The 19,188-nt window shown below is 39.6% G+C and overlaps 1 protein-coding gene across 2 annotated transcripts in view; it reads left to right on the top strand.

The window, feature by feature from the left end:
• The first annotated feature begins 899 nt into the window (after nucleotides 1-899).
• RASSF6 (Ras association domain family member 6) overlaps nucleotides 900-19,188 on the top strand; it is a 74,536-nt gene continuing 56,247 nt past the window's right edge. Inside the window, exons 1-2 of one of the 2 annotated variants that reach the window (XM_070372970.1) lie at nucleotides 900-1,138; nucleotides 14,647-14,745. In XM_070372970.1, coding sequence (XP_070229071.1) covers nucleotides 14,687-14,745 — 59 coding nt within the window. In that variant the 5' untranslated portion in view covers nucleotides 900-1,138; nucleotides 14,647-14,686. Of the gene's footprint in view, nucleotides 1,139-6,731; nucleotides 6,913-14,646; nucleotides 14,746-19,188 lie in introns of those variants that run through there. The other variant, XM_070372968.1, reaches the window with a different exon arrangement.

The following is a 19,188-nucleotide window of genomic DNA, read 5'->3' as shown; positions in this document are numbered from 1 at the left end:
CCAGGCTCTTGAGCACAGGCTCAATAGTTGTGGCTCAGAGGCTTAGTTGTTCCCCAGCATGTTGGATCTTCTGGAATCAGAGATCAAACTGAGGTCTCCTGCATTGACAGGGGAATTCTTTATCACTGAGCCACCCTGCTTTTTAACTGTCAGTTCCTTTATCCATTCCTTTCATTTTGAGATATAACTGACATATTCGCTTCAGGTGTATAAAATAATGACTCAATATTTGCATATATTGTGAAATTATCACCATAATAAATCTAGTTAATTAGACTTGTGTCCTTTTTAAAATCAGAGGTATTGAGGGAAAGCAGCTTCCAAACAGAATTCTCTTAGTGACTAAATTACTACTCATTTCCTCCTGTATACTTTTACTACAGTAGTTTTCAAATTCAGATGTTCACCAGATTCTTCCAAGAAGCTGATTTAAAAAATACCTGCCTCCTGCCCCAAATTTACTGGATCAAAGTTTCACAGATGCTGAGACCCGTGGAGTCTAGCGAGATGCAGAAGAGTCTCTGGTTCCCTAGGAAGTGTGAGAACCACTGCTCTGTGTGATTAGGTGCCTTTTCCGAAAGGAAGTGGCAATAAAAACAAGGGGGTATATTTCAGAAATTTCTAATTAAAAGACAAATTTTTAAAAAAGAAAGACATGAATGATGACATTCCATCCTCGTTCATGTCATTTCTTAAAGAAGACTGTTTCTCTACAGAGCAGAGAGGAGAGACTAGAATGTGTCCAGTTCAGAGGATAAAGCTTCAACAAATTCACTTGTCAGTTTACCTGTCCTCAAGATGTGTGACAGGACACAAAGGAGTGTCCCTGTCAGCTGCTGGGAAGAAAGAAAGTAAACACTCCCAACATGCACTGAGGCGCAGGGAGTGGCTCAGGTTCCGAACACTTCCCTGCTGTGGCGACCGGGAGTAATAATTAACAGCTTATTAGGCTGGATGATCGTCGGAAGGGCACTGCCAGGCGCAGAGCGAGCCCTGCCGCCCCTCCTCCCGCACCTGGCTCCGACCTCACCTCCACCTCCGGGACAGGTGAGCGAGCGCTGACTCTCCGGCGATGATCAGAGTTTGTGACTGAGCACGGGAACAAACTCTCCGGGGCAGGTTCGGCTCCACAACTAAGGTAAAAAGTCTCCTCGTATTCACACCCGTAGCAGGTGAAAAATGGGAGAAGGGGGTGAAAAAAACGCTCTAATCCACTCCCTGAGGTCAAGTTGAGGGCAGGTTGTTAGAAAGCAAAATCCATAGGCACCCAGGTTTGAAGGTGTGCGTGTATCAGAGCAGCCCGAAACCCGGACATACTTTTCCTTTTGATTTTTACAGAACACCCCTTCCTGATCCAGGTAAGCATGGGAGGGAGACCGGGCGAGAGACAGGGAAGGGCTTGAAGCTAAGTGTGGCCGCCAATCTCCCCTCACTTTTTAATAGGGAGTGATCTCATGTTCTTTACCTGAAATTGTGATTTTTGCCAGGAAAATATACTAGATCTTGCAGGACTTACTGCTTCCTCTGAATATCCTTAGGTTTGCAATGTTGCATTCAACCAGCGGACTCAGAAGGTCTTTTTAATTGAGGGTTCAGCTAAAGTTTTATTATTTTCCACAAATCAAAAGAGACCTCTCCTACAAAAAAAAAAAAGTTAAAAAGGATTTCTGATACAATTCAGGACTGCACCAAACAATGAAAGAATAATCATAATTAAATAGGAGTTCATGGGTTACGGATCCAATTCTGAAGCAGGAGAGCTTTAGGTTCAAATCTTGCCTTTGTCACTTACTGGTTTGTCCCTTACTTAGCAAATGACTTAACCTAGCCAAGCCTCAGTTCATCATCTATAAAATAGGCATCATAAGAGGATGTTCCAATAGGGCTTTGGTGGGAGCAAAGCCTTCTATAAATAGCTATAAATAATTAGCATTAAGAAATTAACAGCTCTGCCAAAGTGTCCATTCAAGCAGTATGAGCTGAGCTGGTGAGACCAGACAGTATAAGGGTACTGGAGTTGAACTGGTTTCCAGTGAGTCCAGGATGCGTGAGCAGATGGCAAGTAGGCAAAACATTACCTCTGAGAAACAATGAAATTATCTGGCTTCTTGCCACTTTTCAAATAGAGGTTGTGGTGGCCAGTTCAAACTTTTTGCTATGCTCAGTCATTTTTATTTTGAAGAAGTCATACTTATGTTAATCTGTTATTTCTGACTGGAGAAGGGAATGGCCACCACTCCAGTATTCTTGCCTGGAGAATTCCATGGACGGAGGAACCTATACAGTTCATGGGGTTGCAAAAAGTCAGACATGACTGAGCAACTAACAATATTAGAAACTAAATTTTTAATAAGAGAGAAACACTCAATCCTATGTTGTTCAACCCATCAATTTTGAGGTTTATTTATAAAAGAGACTGCCCCTGAATAACGTTGATAAAATTAGACCATATACTCCATGTTCTTATATTGTAACACATATTTGTATTGTTCACAGTAAAGTGGCACAGACTTTTATTTGTGTATGGACAGGCAACATGAAACATAAAAAATGACGCCTGTGTTTTGTTGGTCTTTACCACCTAAACTTAAACTATAAGGAAGCAAACTTACTTTATGAATTTTTATTTAAAGGGTACTTTTGTTATTAATCAGAGAAAGCAATGGCACCCCACTCCAGTACTCTTGCCTGGAAAATCCCATGGATGGAGGAACCTGGTGGGCTGCAGTCCATGGGGTCGCTAAGAGTCGGACACGACTGAGCGACTTCACTTTCAATTTTCACTTTCCTGCATTGGAGAAGGAAATGGCAACCCACTCCAGTGTTCTTGCCTGGAGAATCCCAGGGATGGAGGAGTCTGGTGGGCTGCCGTCTATGGGGTCTCACAGAGTTGGACACGACTGAAGCGACTTAGCAGCAGCAGCAGTTTAATATTAATAATATTGCTAATTATTATTAATTATTATAAATTATTAATAATATTGCTGATAGGTTTATTAATGTGGATACCTTTGAGGTAGGAATAAACTTAGTAGGCGTGACTAACAAAGTAATTCTATTGGTGATATTTTATCTCTTTACTTTATTAATATAAAACATTTAAATATTTTGCAATTGATCTTAGGTTAGTATTATCATGAATTCTGCCCTCAAATTGCAGAGTTGAAAATCTGCACTGTATTTTTTTTTCTTAAGAGGGGAAAGTAACTTTTTTATCCAGTTTTATTGAGGTATAATTGACATTTAGCACTGCATGAGTTTAAGTTGTACAACACAGTCATTTAATTTACATATTCATGAAATGCTCCATCATCTCGCATAGATATAAAATTAAAGAAATAGAAGGAAGCTTTTTACTTGTGATGAGAACTCTTAAGATTTACTCTTCTAACAACTTTCGTATAGCTCAGTTGGTAAAGAATTCGCCTACAATGCAGGAGACCTCAGTTCGATTTCTGGGTAGGGAAGATCCCCTGGAGGAGGGAAATGCTACCCACTCCAGTATTCTGGCCTAGAGAATTCCATGGCCTCTATAGTTTGCAAAGAGTTGGATATGACTGAGCGACTTTCACTTTTGTATACAACATACTTATTTATTTTATTTGTGGCTCTGATGGGTCTTTATTGCTATGTGGGCTTTTCTCTAGTAGCAGCAAGCAGAGGCTTCTCTCTAGTTGTGTGCACAAGCTTCTCATTATGGTAGCTTCTCTTGTTGCAACCCCGGGCTCTACAGCACAGGCTCAATAGTTGTGGGCTTACTTGTTCAGAGGAATGTGGGATCTTCCTGGATCAGGGATCAAACCCGAAACTCCTGTGTTGGAAGGTGGATTCTTTACCAGTAAGCCACCAGGGAAGCCCTATCAGCATTGATTATATTTATTATGTTGTATATTACATCCCTAGTACTAAATTTATCTTATAATTGCAAGTTTTACCTTTTCATACTTTTATATGATTCCCTCCCACCCCCCTTATAATTGGATATTGATTGGAAATAGAATTCTAAACCTAACCAAACTGAACTGTACCACATTATTGTCATCTGAGGTGTGATTGCATTTAGTGTAGTTTAACTAAAAACTTTCAAACTAATGCAATCTATTTAGAATAAGTTATAGTACCAGTGTTCACTAAACATTTTTCAAAAAAGAAATATGCCTTTATGCTAAATAAATATTTTTACAATTTAAACAAGTCATTTGACTTTTTATTTCATATATCTAAATAACAAACAGTAGCCCCAACTAAAACAAATCTATTAACCATATTTGAGATTAATTTATTTAGCCACATTAGTTCAGTTCAGTTCAGTCGCTCAGTTGTGTCCAACTCTTTGCGATCCCATGAATCCCAGCACACCAGGCCTCCCTGCCCATCACCAACTCCTGGAATTCACTCAGACACACGTCCATCGAGTCAGTGATGCCATCCAGCCATCTCATCCTCTGTCATCCCCTTCTCCTCCTGCCCCCAATCCCTCCCAGCATCAGAGTCTTTTCCAATGAGTCAACTCTTCGCATGAGGTGGCCAAAGTACTGGAGTTTCAGCTTCAGCATCATTCCTTCCAAAGAAATCCCAGAGCTGATCTATTTCAGAATGGACTGGTTGGATCTCCTTGCAGTCCAAGGGACTCTCAAGAGTCTTCTCCAACACTACAGTTCAAAAGCATCAATTCTTTGGCGCTCAGCCTTCTTCACAGTCCAACTTTCACATCCATACATGACCACTGGAAAAACCATAGCCTTGACTAGACGGACCTTTGTTGGCAAAGTAATGTCTCTGCTTTTGAATATGCTGTCTAGGTTGGTCATAACTTTCCTTCCAAGGAGTAAGCGTCTTTTAATTTCATGGCTGCAGTCACCATCTGCAGTGATTTTGGAGCCCCCCAAAATAAAGTCTGCCACTGTTTCCACTGTTTCCCCATCTATTTCCCATGAAGTGATGGGACTGGATGCCATGTTAGTTTCCTGAATGTTGAGCTTTAAGCCAACTTTTTCACTCTCCACTTTCACTTTCATTAAGAGGCTTTTGAGTTCCTCTTCACTTTCTGCCATAAGGGTGGTGTCATCTGCATATCTGAGGTTATTGATATTTCTCCTGGAAATCTTGATTCCAGCTTGTGTTTCTTCCAGTCCAGCATTTGTCATGATGTACTCTGCATATAAGTTAAATAAGCAGGGTGACAATATACAGCCTTGACGAACTCCTTTTCCTATTTGGAACCAGTCTGTTGGTCCATGTCCAGTTCTAATTGTTGCTTCCTGATCTGGATACAGATTTCTCAAGAGGCAGGTCAGGTGGTCTGGTATTCCCATCTCTTTCAGAATTTTCCACAGTTTATTGTGATCCACACAGTCCAAGGCTTTGGCATAGTCAATAAAGCAGAAATAGATGTTTTTCTGGAACTCTCTTGCTTTTTCCATGATCCAGTGGATGTTGGCAATTTGATCTCTGGTTCCTCTGCCTTTTCTAAAACCAGCTTGAACATCAGGAAGTTCACAGTTCACGTATTGCTGAAGCCTGGCTTGGAGAATTTTGAGCATTACTTTACTAGCGTGTGAGATGAGTGCGATTGTGTGGTAGTTTGAGCATTCTTTGACATTGCCTTTCTTTAGGATTGGAATGAAAACGGACCTTTTCCAGTCCTGTGGCCACGGACGAATTTTCCAAATTTGCTGGCATATTGAGTGCAGCTCTTTCACAGCATCATCTTTCAGGATTTGAAATAGCTCAACTGAAATTCCATCATCTTCAGTAGCTTTGTTCGTAGGCATGCTTTCTAAGGCCCACTTGACTTCACATTCCAGGATGTCTGGCTCTAGGTGAGTGATCACATCATCGTGATTATCTGGGTTGTGAAGATCTTTTTTGTACAGTTCTCCTGTGTATTCTTGCCACCTTTTCTTAATATCTTCTCCTTCTGTTAGGTCCATACCATTTCTGTCCTTTATTGAGCCCGTCTTTGCATGAAATATTCCCTTGGTATCTCTAATTTTCTTGACGAGATCTCTAGTCTTTCCCATTCTGTTGTTTTCCTCTATTTCTTTGCATTGATCGCTGAGGAAGGCTTTCTTATCTCTTCTTGCTATTCTTTGAAACTCTGCATTCAGATGCTTATATCTTTCCTTTTCTCCTTTGCTTTTCACTTTTCTTTTCACAGCTATTTGTAAGGCCTCCCCAGGCAGCCATTTTGCTTTTTTGCATTTCTTTTCCATGGGGATGGTCTTGATCCCTGTCTCCTGTACAATGTCACGAACCTCATTCCATAGTTCATCAGGCACTCTATCTATCAGATCTAGTCCCTTAAATCTATTTCTCACTTCCACTGTATAATCATAAGGGATTTGATTTAGGTCATACCTGAATGGTCTATTGGTTTTCCCTACTTTCTTCAATTTAAGTTTGAATAAACAGGTATAAATCTTCCTAAAGTTTATTTTAGTATATAAATGTATTTCTACTATTTCTAATGCCTATAAAATTTTGTGATAAACTATTAAATGTTTTGGTCAACCAGAAGAAAGAAATAACCAGCAGTGATTAAAACAAATTAACCTTTCTGATTACATTTAAAATAATGTAACATATGTGTAATATATATGTAGCATGTAATTTAAGGTTTTGTATCGATACTTATTTTAACTTCCTTAAATAAGAGGTATCTTATATTTTTCATTGAAATAGAAATCTAATGTTGTCAATTTACTTGTGCAGATTCTTTGATCACAAGGCAGACAAGGAATTTAAGATTGATAGAGAAACATGGGCTTTATAAAAACAAGTCAAGTAAAAGTCAATTGAAAGTACAACCTCTGCAAAAGAACTTCTTTTGAATGCTCTCCTTTTCGCTGAAGTCTGGACTTAGAGAAGATTGGGGTCTGTTGCAAAAATTAGTCTTTTAAAGACTATCAGGTATAGTGATTTCATCATTTCATAACATCATCTCAAGTACCAAATGAACCAGTACTGCTGCTTTCTGTCACTGAACATGAAAGTGTCTCCTTCTTAAGGGATGAGGCTGTTATCTTAGTAGCGGAGGTGGTTAAAAGACATCTCCATCATCATCCCAGATTCTAGTGAATGGAGCTCAAGAGGAGACAGGGATCATCCTTTTGCAGCCAAATAATGAACAGGAAAAATGAACCATGGTCCCTGTAAAGTCAACCTTAGAATTTCCTGTTGGAAACCTAGATGAAGCAGAGAATCCGGAGCTGGTTCATAGCAGCGATTCCAGAAGATGTTGTTGGCAGACTGAATAGCTCCCTCCCAGACTAAGCGGTGGCAAGGTACTTTGAATCCTGAGGTGGCTTCAAACTAGTTCACCTCTCCTACTGCTCCTGCTTTTCTCGCCTCCCTGAGGGCACTCTGGGGAGAGTGGAGCACCCAGGGTTAGCACCGTGTAAATGTGCAATAGCATACTAATGGTTTGGCATTTCAAATTAGATTCCACTGGGACTGATGGTGATGGGATAGTCGCATAAAAATCTGGTTGCTTGATCCACATTGTGTTTAGTCCTTTGATCCACATTCTGTTTATTAAAGACTATAATACATTTTTACTTGTATCTCAAAACAAACATTTCCTAACTGCAATTAATACCACCCGATAAAGTGATAATATTTATAGTCCAACACTCAACTTTTGCCATCTCTGCAAATGAAGCACATTCCTTAGAAAAAAGTATGGTGCCAAGTATTTCCCAGAACCCAAATTTTTCTTGACTTTTTTCCTGTTTTCTAATAATTAGATAACTGTTAGAATTACAGATGTTTTGTTTCCTTGAAGTGATATAATTGTATATGGCTCTGCTCTTCTGTACTATAAGATTCCAGGTCAGAGCTTAGAGAAAACAGCTTTATTTTAGAGCTAAATACATATTTGTAATTTTCCATTGTTTCTTCAGGCCAAAATAATATTTAAAACAAAATCCTCCATGTGTACAGCCTTTAATATAATTTTACTTCATAATTGAAATACATAATTGCTATTCTAATGTGATACTCTCTAGTCCCTTTTCTTTTTTTTTTTTTAGCAATTTTTATAATGTGTGTTCTGGAGTAAGAAATGGCAACCAGCTCCAGTATTCTTGCCTAGAAAATTCCATGAACAGGGCAGCCTGGCAGGCTACAGTCCATGGGGTTGCAAAGAGTGGACCCTACTGAGCATGCAGGCATGAATATGGCGTGTGTTATGTAAGATATGCTCCTCATGTATGATTTAGAAAGTACATATGAAATCAAAAAGGAAATATTATCACTCATAATTTCACAGCTTTCAGTTTTGCTGTTAATATTTTTGTACATCTCTCCATATACTGAATGACTTTTCAGGTGGCTCAGTGGTAAAGAATCCACCTGCAATGCTAGAGACACAAGTTCGGTCCCTGGGTCAGGAAGATCCCCTGGAAAAGGGAAGGGCAACCCACTCCAGTATTCTTGCCTGGGAAGTCCCATGGACAGAGGAACCTGGCAGGCTACAGTCCATGGGGTAGCAAAGAGTCTGACACTACTTAGCGACTGAGCACGCACATCACATACTGAACATAGAGATATATTCATTGGTTTATATTAATATATGTTTTCTCTACATACTTGCATATATACATTCACTCTAGGAGTCAAAAAATAAAATAAGCCATCATCCTGTTCTAAAGGAAACTAGGTAAAATAAAATAAGATTAGGGAGAGAAAGCGATAAGTAATTAGAAAGCCTCAGATATTTTGCTGTGAAAGTTCAAAGGAGAAATTCTCTTTGGCTGGAGGACCCGGGGAGTAAACACATGTATTTTTCTAGCTCATTGTAAAATTATGACTGCTCTGACATTTCCTGCACTCAGCGGCCTCAGGAATCGAGGGCTGCAGATATAGATACAAATATAGGCTATGCTTCCTGGCTTAGCACGATAGCAGGCACAGAGAAGGAACTCGTGAAATATTTGTTGATATACAGAGGAGCAAACCAAACTTTCCACTTTTAAACAAGTAACCATTTAATTAATCCATGCTTGAACCTGAGAGGGTACTTTAAATGACTGGTCCTTTTGGCCTTTTATTTGGGCTTCACCTCACATCCTTTGGCCTCATTCTGATAACTGGCCAGTTCAGGCAAGTCCACATCTATGCAGGATGCAGAGCGGAAAGAGGTAAACCACTTCAGATGCTTCCCATCCTCAGCATTGCTCATATACGGGTGCTGACTTATCCTGCTTTCTCGGGGTATTCATCCCTGCTGCCTGCTCAGACTGATTCTATCTTCCTGGTCTTCTCTCTTCCCTGTTGTGCCTCCAAGGTCTATTTTAGCCTTGACTGACCTAGTACTTCCAGGACTGTTTATTTCTCCAAGATTTAATTACTTGCCTATTTAATTCTATATTGAGCTGTACTCTATGTGGACAAAATTTTAAAATAGATAGCCAAACATTGAATAAGTGATCTTATTTCCTACACAATCAAAGTCAATAAGCTCTGGCCCCAGGATGGGAGAGGCTGTAAGATTACCCCTCCCAGTAAAACACTTATATTTTTAACAACTACCTTCCTCCTCAAGTCATAGTTTGTGCTTAGTCGTTCAGTCGTGTCCAGCTCTTTTCGACCCCATGGACTGCAGCCCACCAGACTACTCTGTCCATGGGGATTCTCCAGGCAAGAATACTAGAGTGGGTTGCTGTGCCCTCCTCCAGGGGATATTCCCAACCCAGTGTTCGAACCCAGGTCTCCTGAATAGCAGGCAGATTCTTTACTGTCTGAGTGACCAGGAAAGCCCAGAGTCATAGCTTATGTTCTACCAAAGTAATTGTGAGCATTCAAAGTAAGGCCCTTAGGCCTCAGACCTGTAATTTTTCTTTTTTTTCCATAAATCTTTCTGCTGATTTAATCATAACCCTGGTTATCCTCCTCTTAAGCCTTTTGAGAAAACTAGCTCAGACCCTCAGAGAAGGTGATGGCACCCCACTCCAGTACCCTTGCCTGGAAAATCCCATGGATGGAGGAGCCTGGTAGGCTGCAGTCCATGGGGTTGCTAAGAGTCAGACACAACTGAGTGACTTCACTTTCACTTTTCACTTTCATGCATTGGAGAAGGAAATGGCAACCCACTCCAGTGTTCTTGCCTGGAGAATCCCAGGGACGGGGGAGCCTGGTGGGCTGCCGTCTATGGGGTCATACAGAGTCGGACGCGACTGAAGTGACCTTGCAGCAGCAGCAGCTCAGACCCTTAAATCTACTAAGTCTTTGTAATTTAGAGGATATTCACAAGGGCACTGCTGCTGCTGCTGCTAAGTCGCTTCAGTCGTGTCCAACTCTATGCGACCCCATAGACAGCAGCCCACAAAGCTCCCCGGTCCCTGAGATTCTCCAAGCAAGAACCACTGGAGTGGGTTGCCATTTCCTTCTCCAATGCATGAAAGTGAAAAGTGAAAGTGAAGTCACTTAGTCGTGTCTGACTCTTAGCGACCCCATGGACTGCAGCCTACCAGGCTCCTCCATCAATGGGATTTTCCAGGCAAGAGTACTGGAGTGGGGTGCCATTGCCTTCTCCACACAAGGGCACTACCAGATTTTAATTTACGATGAATCATGGTTAATAGGAATGGAAAGGGGAAACCGTTTGAATTCATAGATCTATTTCTCACTTTAGCAATTAATAATAAGCTGGGACTTCTATCAAATCACCTTTTTACCTTTCAAGTATTTCAATTGAGTATTTTGCTTAGCCAACTTTTGGATTCAGTCAATATTATTTCCTATTCAATTAGCTTATAATGCTTATCAAGAAAAATGTTACTTGTTTTCCTTTTCTTTCACAGATTTCATTCAACTGTCCTTCTTTCTAAGGTCAAAATAATGAAAGGACTTTTGAATTCTTATTTGTTTGTTTTGAAATTTAATTACGTCTTCTGAAGCTAGCTACAATTTGCTTCAGCATAGGTCATGAGTGACAATATAATTACATCGCAATTGTTTGCTAACTTGAATGATACTTTAGCTAATGTTTTTATGAATACAGAGTGGGGACCAATCAGGAGGCCATTGCAATGATTCTTCAGCCCATCATCGTCAATTTGCCTTTGTACTTCAGTTCAAAATATCACTCACTTCCAGTCCTACCTAAAATACCATATTAACTATGAGGTCAAGAAAAGTTTTATTAGTAGCGGACAGTCCTTTGGATCACAGATACAGCTTGACATTTAGTTAGTCACTAAATAAATATTATATAAATTCCTTTTATGTTCTAGGCAAAATTCTAAGAAGTGGCGGACACGATTAGAAAATGAGATAAGGTATAAAATGATCATGGCAATACCAGTGGGAAGCAGAGAGTGACATCACAGCAGTATAGAAAACAGGCCATGGGGAGACTGATATGGTTCCTTCTGAGCAGAGACAAGAAGGAAGTAGAGATCTGAATCTGCAGAGATGAAGGAAAGGGGAATGGTGAGAAGAGACTGGATGACACGTGACTCCATTAGACTGCAAAGCCTGGTATTAAAGAAAGTTTCAATGTTGAGTTTGGGAAGTAGGTTTCGGTGGAAATACAGAAAGCCTGAAAGTGAGGTTAGGGGACTTGAGCTGTATTTGCAGAGAATGAGATCTCAGGAATATCTGATAGCAAGATGATGTGATGATCAAAATGGCAAAAGCATAAAGGGAAATTAGTCAAGCATTCAGCTTAGAGACCATTATAAAATGCCTGGTGAGACGTGCTCATAGCTTTCTAATAGATTCTATAATTTCAAAGTAACAATGTACATCAGGGATGTACTCAGGGAAAATCAGGGATGGATTCTATGAAATCTCTTTTCTTCTTTTCATTTTTTTTTGTTGTTGTTTTTGACTGCAGTGTGTGTGTTAGTCGCTCAGTCATGTCCAACTCTTTGCGACTCCATGGACTGTAGCCCACCAGGCTCCTCTGTCCATGGAATTCTCCAGGCAAGAATACTGGAGTGGGTTGCCATTCCCTTCTCCAGGGGATCTTCCTGACCCTGGGTTCAAACCCAGGTCTCCATTGCAGGAGGATCCTTTACCATCTGAGCCACCAGGGAAGCTATTCTCTTGGAAAAAGAAAACATGAAATGTCTTCCACACACCTTACCCCAGCCGGAATGACCTACTTTAAAATTGCCTCCCCTTCTTTTTTAAAATTTAAGAAAAAAAAAATGAAATTTTACTCTCCAGCCTGTCTTTTTATTCTGGCTATAGCCCGTCTGATTCTGTAGGCATGAAGCAATGGTAATTAAATATTCAATTTCTGCAAAAGGGAATGACTAGAAAATATTATACAAAATCTCTGGTCACACCCTAATGCCATTTATATGAAGACATAAATAAGGTTATCATTCATATCTGACCACAGTTTCCAGAGCCTGAAGGAAATCTGAAGGATGTTATGTCATACTTAATTAACCCCACGAGTCAGAGCTTGATTTTGGCTGCCTGGAAACTTGAAATTGTGTTTGTGGAATGGGACAGAGTTCAGTCAGTTTGAATTCAATTGCTGGGATGAAAGGAATATATTCTTTTGCACAATCATACCAAAGAGAATTCTTTCTAGAAATATTCCAAAAACAGACTTACCAAACTAGCTGATCCTTCTCTGCCTTGGGCCAGTTTTTGTAGTTTTTCAGTTTATATAGTTTTCATAGCTGCATAGTTTTCAGTTTGCATACCTCCAGACATTGCTCTAGAATTTCTTCTCTACTTTAACTAGTTTGTGTTCTCATGTTGCCCCCCAAATTTCAATGATTGCAAAATGCCTCTTTTTGGATCATATAAGCCTTTGGGAATTTAATATATTTTTAAAGAAAATAACACTTGGCTGCTATATAAACAGAACTTTAAAACTAGATTGATGTTTTTACAAGTGTCTAGAAATCTTACTTAAAAATATAACAAGATATTTAATTTTTTTCAAAAATACCTGGAAATTTTACTATAAAATCTAAAACCAAGAAGACTTCTGAAATATCATTTCAACTAGGCAGAATTCCTCAAGGAGCTTCTCTTTTTTTCCTTTTTATACTTCTCAATAAAGCGTAAGCTCTGCATCAGGAAACAGCTGCTTCAAACACCCTGAGCCCATCTGTGCATTTATGAAGAGATGGAGCAGGAGGATGACTTTTAAATCACCGAAACCTGCTAGCATCAGGACTGTGGATAAATTGAAAAAATGAAGAAAATTCTTCTCATGTATTCCAAATCAAATACTAAAAATTCAGAGGAGGGTTCCTTACAATGGGAGTTATGCCAAATTTAGACATACTGGTGGGTGCCTTCATTACTGGGAGCATAGCTAAGTACAGCCATCAACTGGAAAGTGACTGTCAGCACAACTTTGATCCAGGATCTCACTTACACATTTGCAAATCATTAGCATTTACCATGGGCCAACATTGTAGTTTGTATGGTCCTCTGATATCCAGCTCCCTGTTCTACCTTTCTCTCTTCCCATTTCTCTGTCACACAGTTAGTTTCTCAAATTGATCACCAAGGGGAAATCTGTATGTCAGGATAAGTATTTTTGACTCATCTACTGTTTCTTCCTATGCCCTCTTCATCATCTTTCTTTAGTGGGTCAAAATAAAATTAAATGTTCCTCTCCCTTTACTGGCTATACTGGTGGCTCAGCTGGTAAAGAATCCTCCTGCAATGTGGGAGAGCTGGGTTCAATCCCTGGGTTGGGAAGATTCCCTGGAGAAGGAATAATACCCACTCCAGTATTCTGACCTGGAGAATTCCGTGGACTGTATGGTCCGTGGGGTCACAAAGAGTCAGACACAACTGAGCAACTTTCACTTCACTTCACTTCCTTTACTAATATTTTCCATAAAGTAAATGAAGAATATAATTTTCAATTTAAAATAAGAAATGGTTATCAAAAGAGGATAAAAATGGCTATTTTCTCAAAAGCACATACTGAGAAATAAGAATGGAATGAAGCACCTAAATATCTTAATGCTTATATGGAGGTGGTGGAGAGGAATGGAAGGGACAAAAAAACATGTTATTACTTGTTCCCGAAACAAATTATTCTGTGAAAAGTGGGTTTACAGGATGCTATTTAATACCCATTCAAAGTGAGTTGTAGTTAAAACTCTGAACTCTAAGTTTATTTTCTTAAAATTGAAGATTTTGGAGAACATTTTACTTATCCTCAATATTAATTCCCTTAGATGTAGGAAAAAGAGATCTTTGAAAAAAAATCTTAAAATGACCAAATTTATAGAAAATCAACAATATTTAATCCATACAACCTTTTTGCAAACTTCAAAAACAATATTGGTGAAAGGAAAAGTAGGAAACAAACATATTCAGACCTTGCTTCAAATGATTTGTTCCACTACTTACTGTTTGAAATGGAGATAATAATGCCCCTACCTTGCTAGGAAGACCTGAGGAGTAAATGAGATACTACCTACCAAATGCTCACGTACAGAGGGTGAGATTCAAAGCAGACACGTGGTAAAAAGTCTCTTTACTTCCCTCTCCAGTCTAACCTTCATGCCCACAGACACAAAACACTACTTAAAAACTCCCCCAAGAATATTTTTACACAGTAGGGATACAACAAACAATTTCAATGTAAACTTGAGACTAATTTATGAATGTATCCAAGAACATACCATTAATATTATTCTAATGTTTTAGGGTAGCCTCAGATGGTCTCAGAAAGGGGCAGAAGAAGACTATGATGGCTCATCAGTTTTCCTCTTGGATCTTCATCAATGAAAGGACGTTCATTACCGGGTAACTATACACCTACAGCTACACACCTTATATACCATTCTGGTCATCAGTCATTTGTGGGTTATACCTTATATTTATTATGCATTATGTCATTCTAACCATCATTTGAAAACTTCAGCTGTATTGGAAAAAAACTGGAAAATGACATCGTTACATTTTCTAACTATTCTCATTTTTCTATAAAAAGAACCCAGTGATATATATTATAAAAATTATGTAAGGGCTTTGTAAAATATTTCAGAACACATGAGATAAACAGTGTCTAAATTTGGTTTTTCCACAGGGATTATAATAAAGTGTAAATGTATATCAGTAAAAAAGCATGACATACGATCCACAAGATCAATGACACAAATCATCAGTTGAGCCTTTGAATAACAAATTAAGTAAATAAGTTCCTGAAGACTGCAAAGCCATAGCCTATCATGGAACAATCACTCTATTTCATAAGTAGTGGTCTAATGTCACCAGAAGCTAAATTTCTATGTTAATACTTGGCACAGTTCTCAGGAGCAGCATTCAGTAAAAGATCTAAGACTCGTCATAAATAATGTATCAAAGAATTATCCCACAGGCCTGAACCAGACTTTCCTGTCCTGTTCTGTCCTTCCCTTCCTTACTCTTCAGGACACACTTCATTTTTTACTGTTTCCCTCTTGATGTTAGGTTATGTAATAGATGACCAGTAGCTATAGTTATTTTCTTATACACAGCAAATAGCATATATCATGTTAGTTGAGGTATAATAGAGCAGGGATTTGAAAACTTTAAGAGTAGAGATAAAAATGAACCTGGCTGAGCTAAAGCAGAAGCTGAATAAGAGAAAGACACAAAGGTAAGGAAAAAAAAAGTGGCTCTGAAACATGACCCATGTCTTACAGGGAAGAGAAACAAAGCCAAATAAATGATAAAGTAGAATAAATGCTGCAGAACTGCACAATGGGAAAGCAGAGAGAACAAATATGGTTAAAATGGAATTGAAGCCCACAGGTAGAGGATGAGCAAGAAATGGGAAGAAGGCAGAACGCAGTAGATAGAGAATTCACTCATTCATTCCACAGATACTAGTTATCTGCTCCCTGTGGACAGGTACTCTTGTGGATCCTGAGAGTTTGGGAATGAATGAAACAAACCCTTACCCTCATGGGTATGTTAAGTCACTCAGTCGTGTCTGACTCTTTGCAAACCCATGGACTGTGGCCCACCAAGCTCCTCCATCCACGGGACTCACCAGGCAAGAATACTGGAGTGGGTCGCTATTCCTCCTCCAGGGGATCTTCCCGACCCAGCAATCAAACCTGTATCTCCTGCAGTGTCAGTCAGTCAGTCAGTTCAGTTGCTCAGTCATGTCTGACTCTTTTTGACCCCATGGACTGCAGCAACGCAGGCCTCCCTGTCCATCACCAAATCCTGGAGTTTACTCAAATTCATGTCCATTGAGGCAGTGATGCCATCCAACCGTCTCATCCTCTGTCATCCCCTTCTCCTCCCACATTCAATCTTTCCCAGCATCAGGGTCTCTTCAAATGAATCAGTTCTTTGCATCAAGTGGCCAAAGTATTGGAGTTTCAGCTTCAGCATCAGTCCTTCCAATGAATATTTAGGACTGATCTCCTTTAGGATGGACTGGTTGGATCTCCTTGCAGTCCAAGGGACTCTCAAGAGTCTTCTCCAACACCACAGTTCAAAAGCATCAATTCTTCGGTGCTCAGCTTTCTTCACAGTCCAACTCTCACATCCATACATGACTACTGGAAAAATCATAGATTTGACTAGATGTACCTTGGTTGGAAAAGTAAAATAACTGCTTTTATTAATGTCTCAGCATATTAATGCTGTCTAGGTTGGTCATAGCTTTTCTTCCAAGGAGTGAGGGTCTTTAATTTCACAGCTGCAGTCACCATCTACAGTGATTTTGGAGCCCAAGAAAATAAAGTCTGTCACTGTCTCCACTGTTTCCCCATCTATTCCATAAAGTGATGGGACCGGATGCCATGATCTTAGTTTTCTGAATGTTGAGCTTTAAGCCAACTTTTTCACTCTCCTCTTTCACTTTCATCAAGAGGCTCTTTATTTCTTCTTCACTTTCTGCCATAAGGTTAGTGTCATCTACATATCTGAGGTTATTGATATTTCTCCTGGAAATCTTGATTCCAGCTTGTGTTTCATGCAGCCCAGCATTTCTCATGATGTACTCTGCATATAAGTTAAATAAGCAGAGTGACAACATACAGCCTTGACATACTCCTTTCCCTATTTGGAACCAGTCTGTTGTTCCATGTCTGGTTATAACTGTTGCTTCCTGACCTGCATACAGATTTCTCAGAAGGCAGGTCAGGTGGTCTGGTATTCCCATCTCTTTCAGAATTTTCCACAGCTTGTTGTGATCCACACAGTCAAAGGCTGTGGCATAGTCAATAAAGAAGAAATAGATGTTTTTCTGGAACTCTCTTGCTTTATCTGTGATTCAATGTATGTTGGCAATTTGATCTCTGGTTCCTCTGCCTTTTTTAAATCCAGCTTAAACATCTACAAGTTCATGGTTCACATACTGTTGAAGCCTGGCTTGGAGAATTTTGAGCATTACTTTACTAGTGTGTGAGATGAGTGCAATTGTGTGGTAGTTTGAACATTCTTCGGCATTGCCTTTCTTTGGGATTGGAATGAATATTGACCTTTTCCAGTCCTGTGGCCACTGCTGAGTTTTCCAAATTTGCTGGCATATTGAGTGCAGCACTTTCACAGCATCATCTTTCAGGATTTGAAATAGCTCAACTGGAATTCCATCACCTTCAGTAGCTTTGTTCGTAGGCATGCTTCGTAAGGCCCACTTGACTTCACATTCCAGGATGTCTGGCTCTAGGTCAGTGATCACACCATCATGATTATCTGGGTCATGAAGATCTTTTTTGTATAGTTCTTCTATGTATTCTTGCCACCTCTTCTTAACATCTTCTGCTTCTGTTAGGTCCATACCATTTCTGTCCACTATTGAGCCCATCTTCACTTCAATGTTCCCTTGGTATCTCTAATTTTCTTGAAGAGATCTCTAGTCTTTCCCATTCTGTTGTTTCCTCTAATTCTTTGCACTGATCACTGAGGATGGCTTTCTTATCTCTTCTTGCTATTCTTTGGAACTCTGCATTCAGATACTTATATCTTTCCTTTTGTCCTTTGCCTTTAGCTTCTCTTCTTTACATAGCTATTTGTAAGGCCTCTTCAGACAACCATTTTGCCTTTTTGCATTTCTTTTTCTTGAGGATGGTCTTGATCCCTGCCTCCTGTGCAATGTCACAAACCTCCATCCATAGTTCTTCAGGCACTCTATCTATCAGACCTAATTCCTTCAATCTATTTCTCATTTCCACTGTATAATCATAAGGGATTTGATTTAGGTCATACCTAAATGGTCTAGTGGTTTTTCCCACTTTCTTCAATTTAAGTCTGAATTTGGCAATAAGGAGTTCATGATCTGAGCCACAGTCAGCTTCTGGTCTTGTTTTTGCTGACTGTAGAGAGCTTCTCCATCTTTGGCTGCAAAGAATATAATCAATCTGAGTTCGGTATTGACCATCTGGTAATGTCCTTGTGTAGAGTCTTCTCTTGTGCTGTTGGAAGAGGGTGTTTGTTATGACCAGTGCGTTCTTTTGGTAAAACTCTATTAACCTTTGCCCTGCTTCATTCTGTACTCCAAGGCCAAATTTGCCTTTTACTCCAGGTATCTCTTGACTTCCTACTTTTACATTCCAGTCCCCTTTAACGAAAAGGACATCTTTTTTGGGTGTTAGTTCTAAAAGGTCTTGTAGGTCTTCATAGAACCATTCAACTTCAGCTTCTTCAGCATTAGTGGTCAAGGCATAGACTTGGATTACTGTGATATTGAATTGTTTGCTTTGAAAACAAACAGAGATCATTCTGTCATTTTTGAGATTGCATCCAAGTACTGCATTTCGGACTCTTTTGTTGACCATGATAGCTACTCCATTTCTTCTAAGGGATTCCTGCCCACAGTAGTAGATATAATGGTCGTCTGAGTTAAATTCACCCATTCCAGGCCATTTTAGTTCACTAATTCCTAAAATGTCGATATTCACTTTTGCCATCTCCTGTTTGACCACTTCTAATTTGCCTTGATTCATGGACATGACATTCCAGGTTCCTATGCAATATTGCTCTTTATAGCATTGGACTTTTCTTCCATCACCAGTCACATCCACAACTGGGTGTTGTTTTTGCTTTGGCTCCATCTCTTCATTCTTTCTGGAGTTATCTCTCCACTGATCTACAATAGCATATTGGGCACCTACCGACCTGGGGAGTTCATCTTTCTATGCCCTTTTTCATACTGTTCATGGGGTTCTCAAGGCAAGAATACTGAAGTGGTTTTCCATTCCTTTCTCCAGTAGGCCACATTTTGTCAGAACTCTCTGCCATGACCTGTCC

The sequence above is a fragment of the Bos mutus genome, chromosome 6 (genome assembly GCF_027580195.1).
Source record: "Bos mutus isolate GX-2022 chromosome 6, NWIPB_WYAK_1.1, whole genome shotgun sequence".
In the NCBI taxonomy this organism is placed as follows: domain Eukaryota; kingdom Metazoa; phylum Chordata; class Mammalia; order Artiodactyla; family Bovidae; genus Bos; species Bos mutus.
The sequence above is the reverse complement of the archived record's forward strand: the minus strand, read 5'-3'. Positions and strand labels throughout refer to the sequence as shown.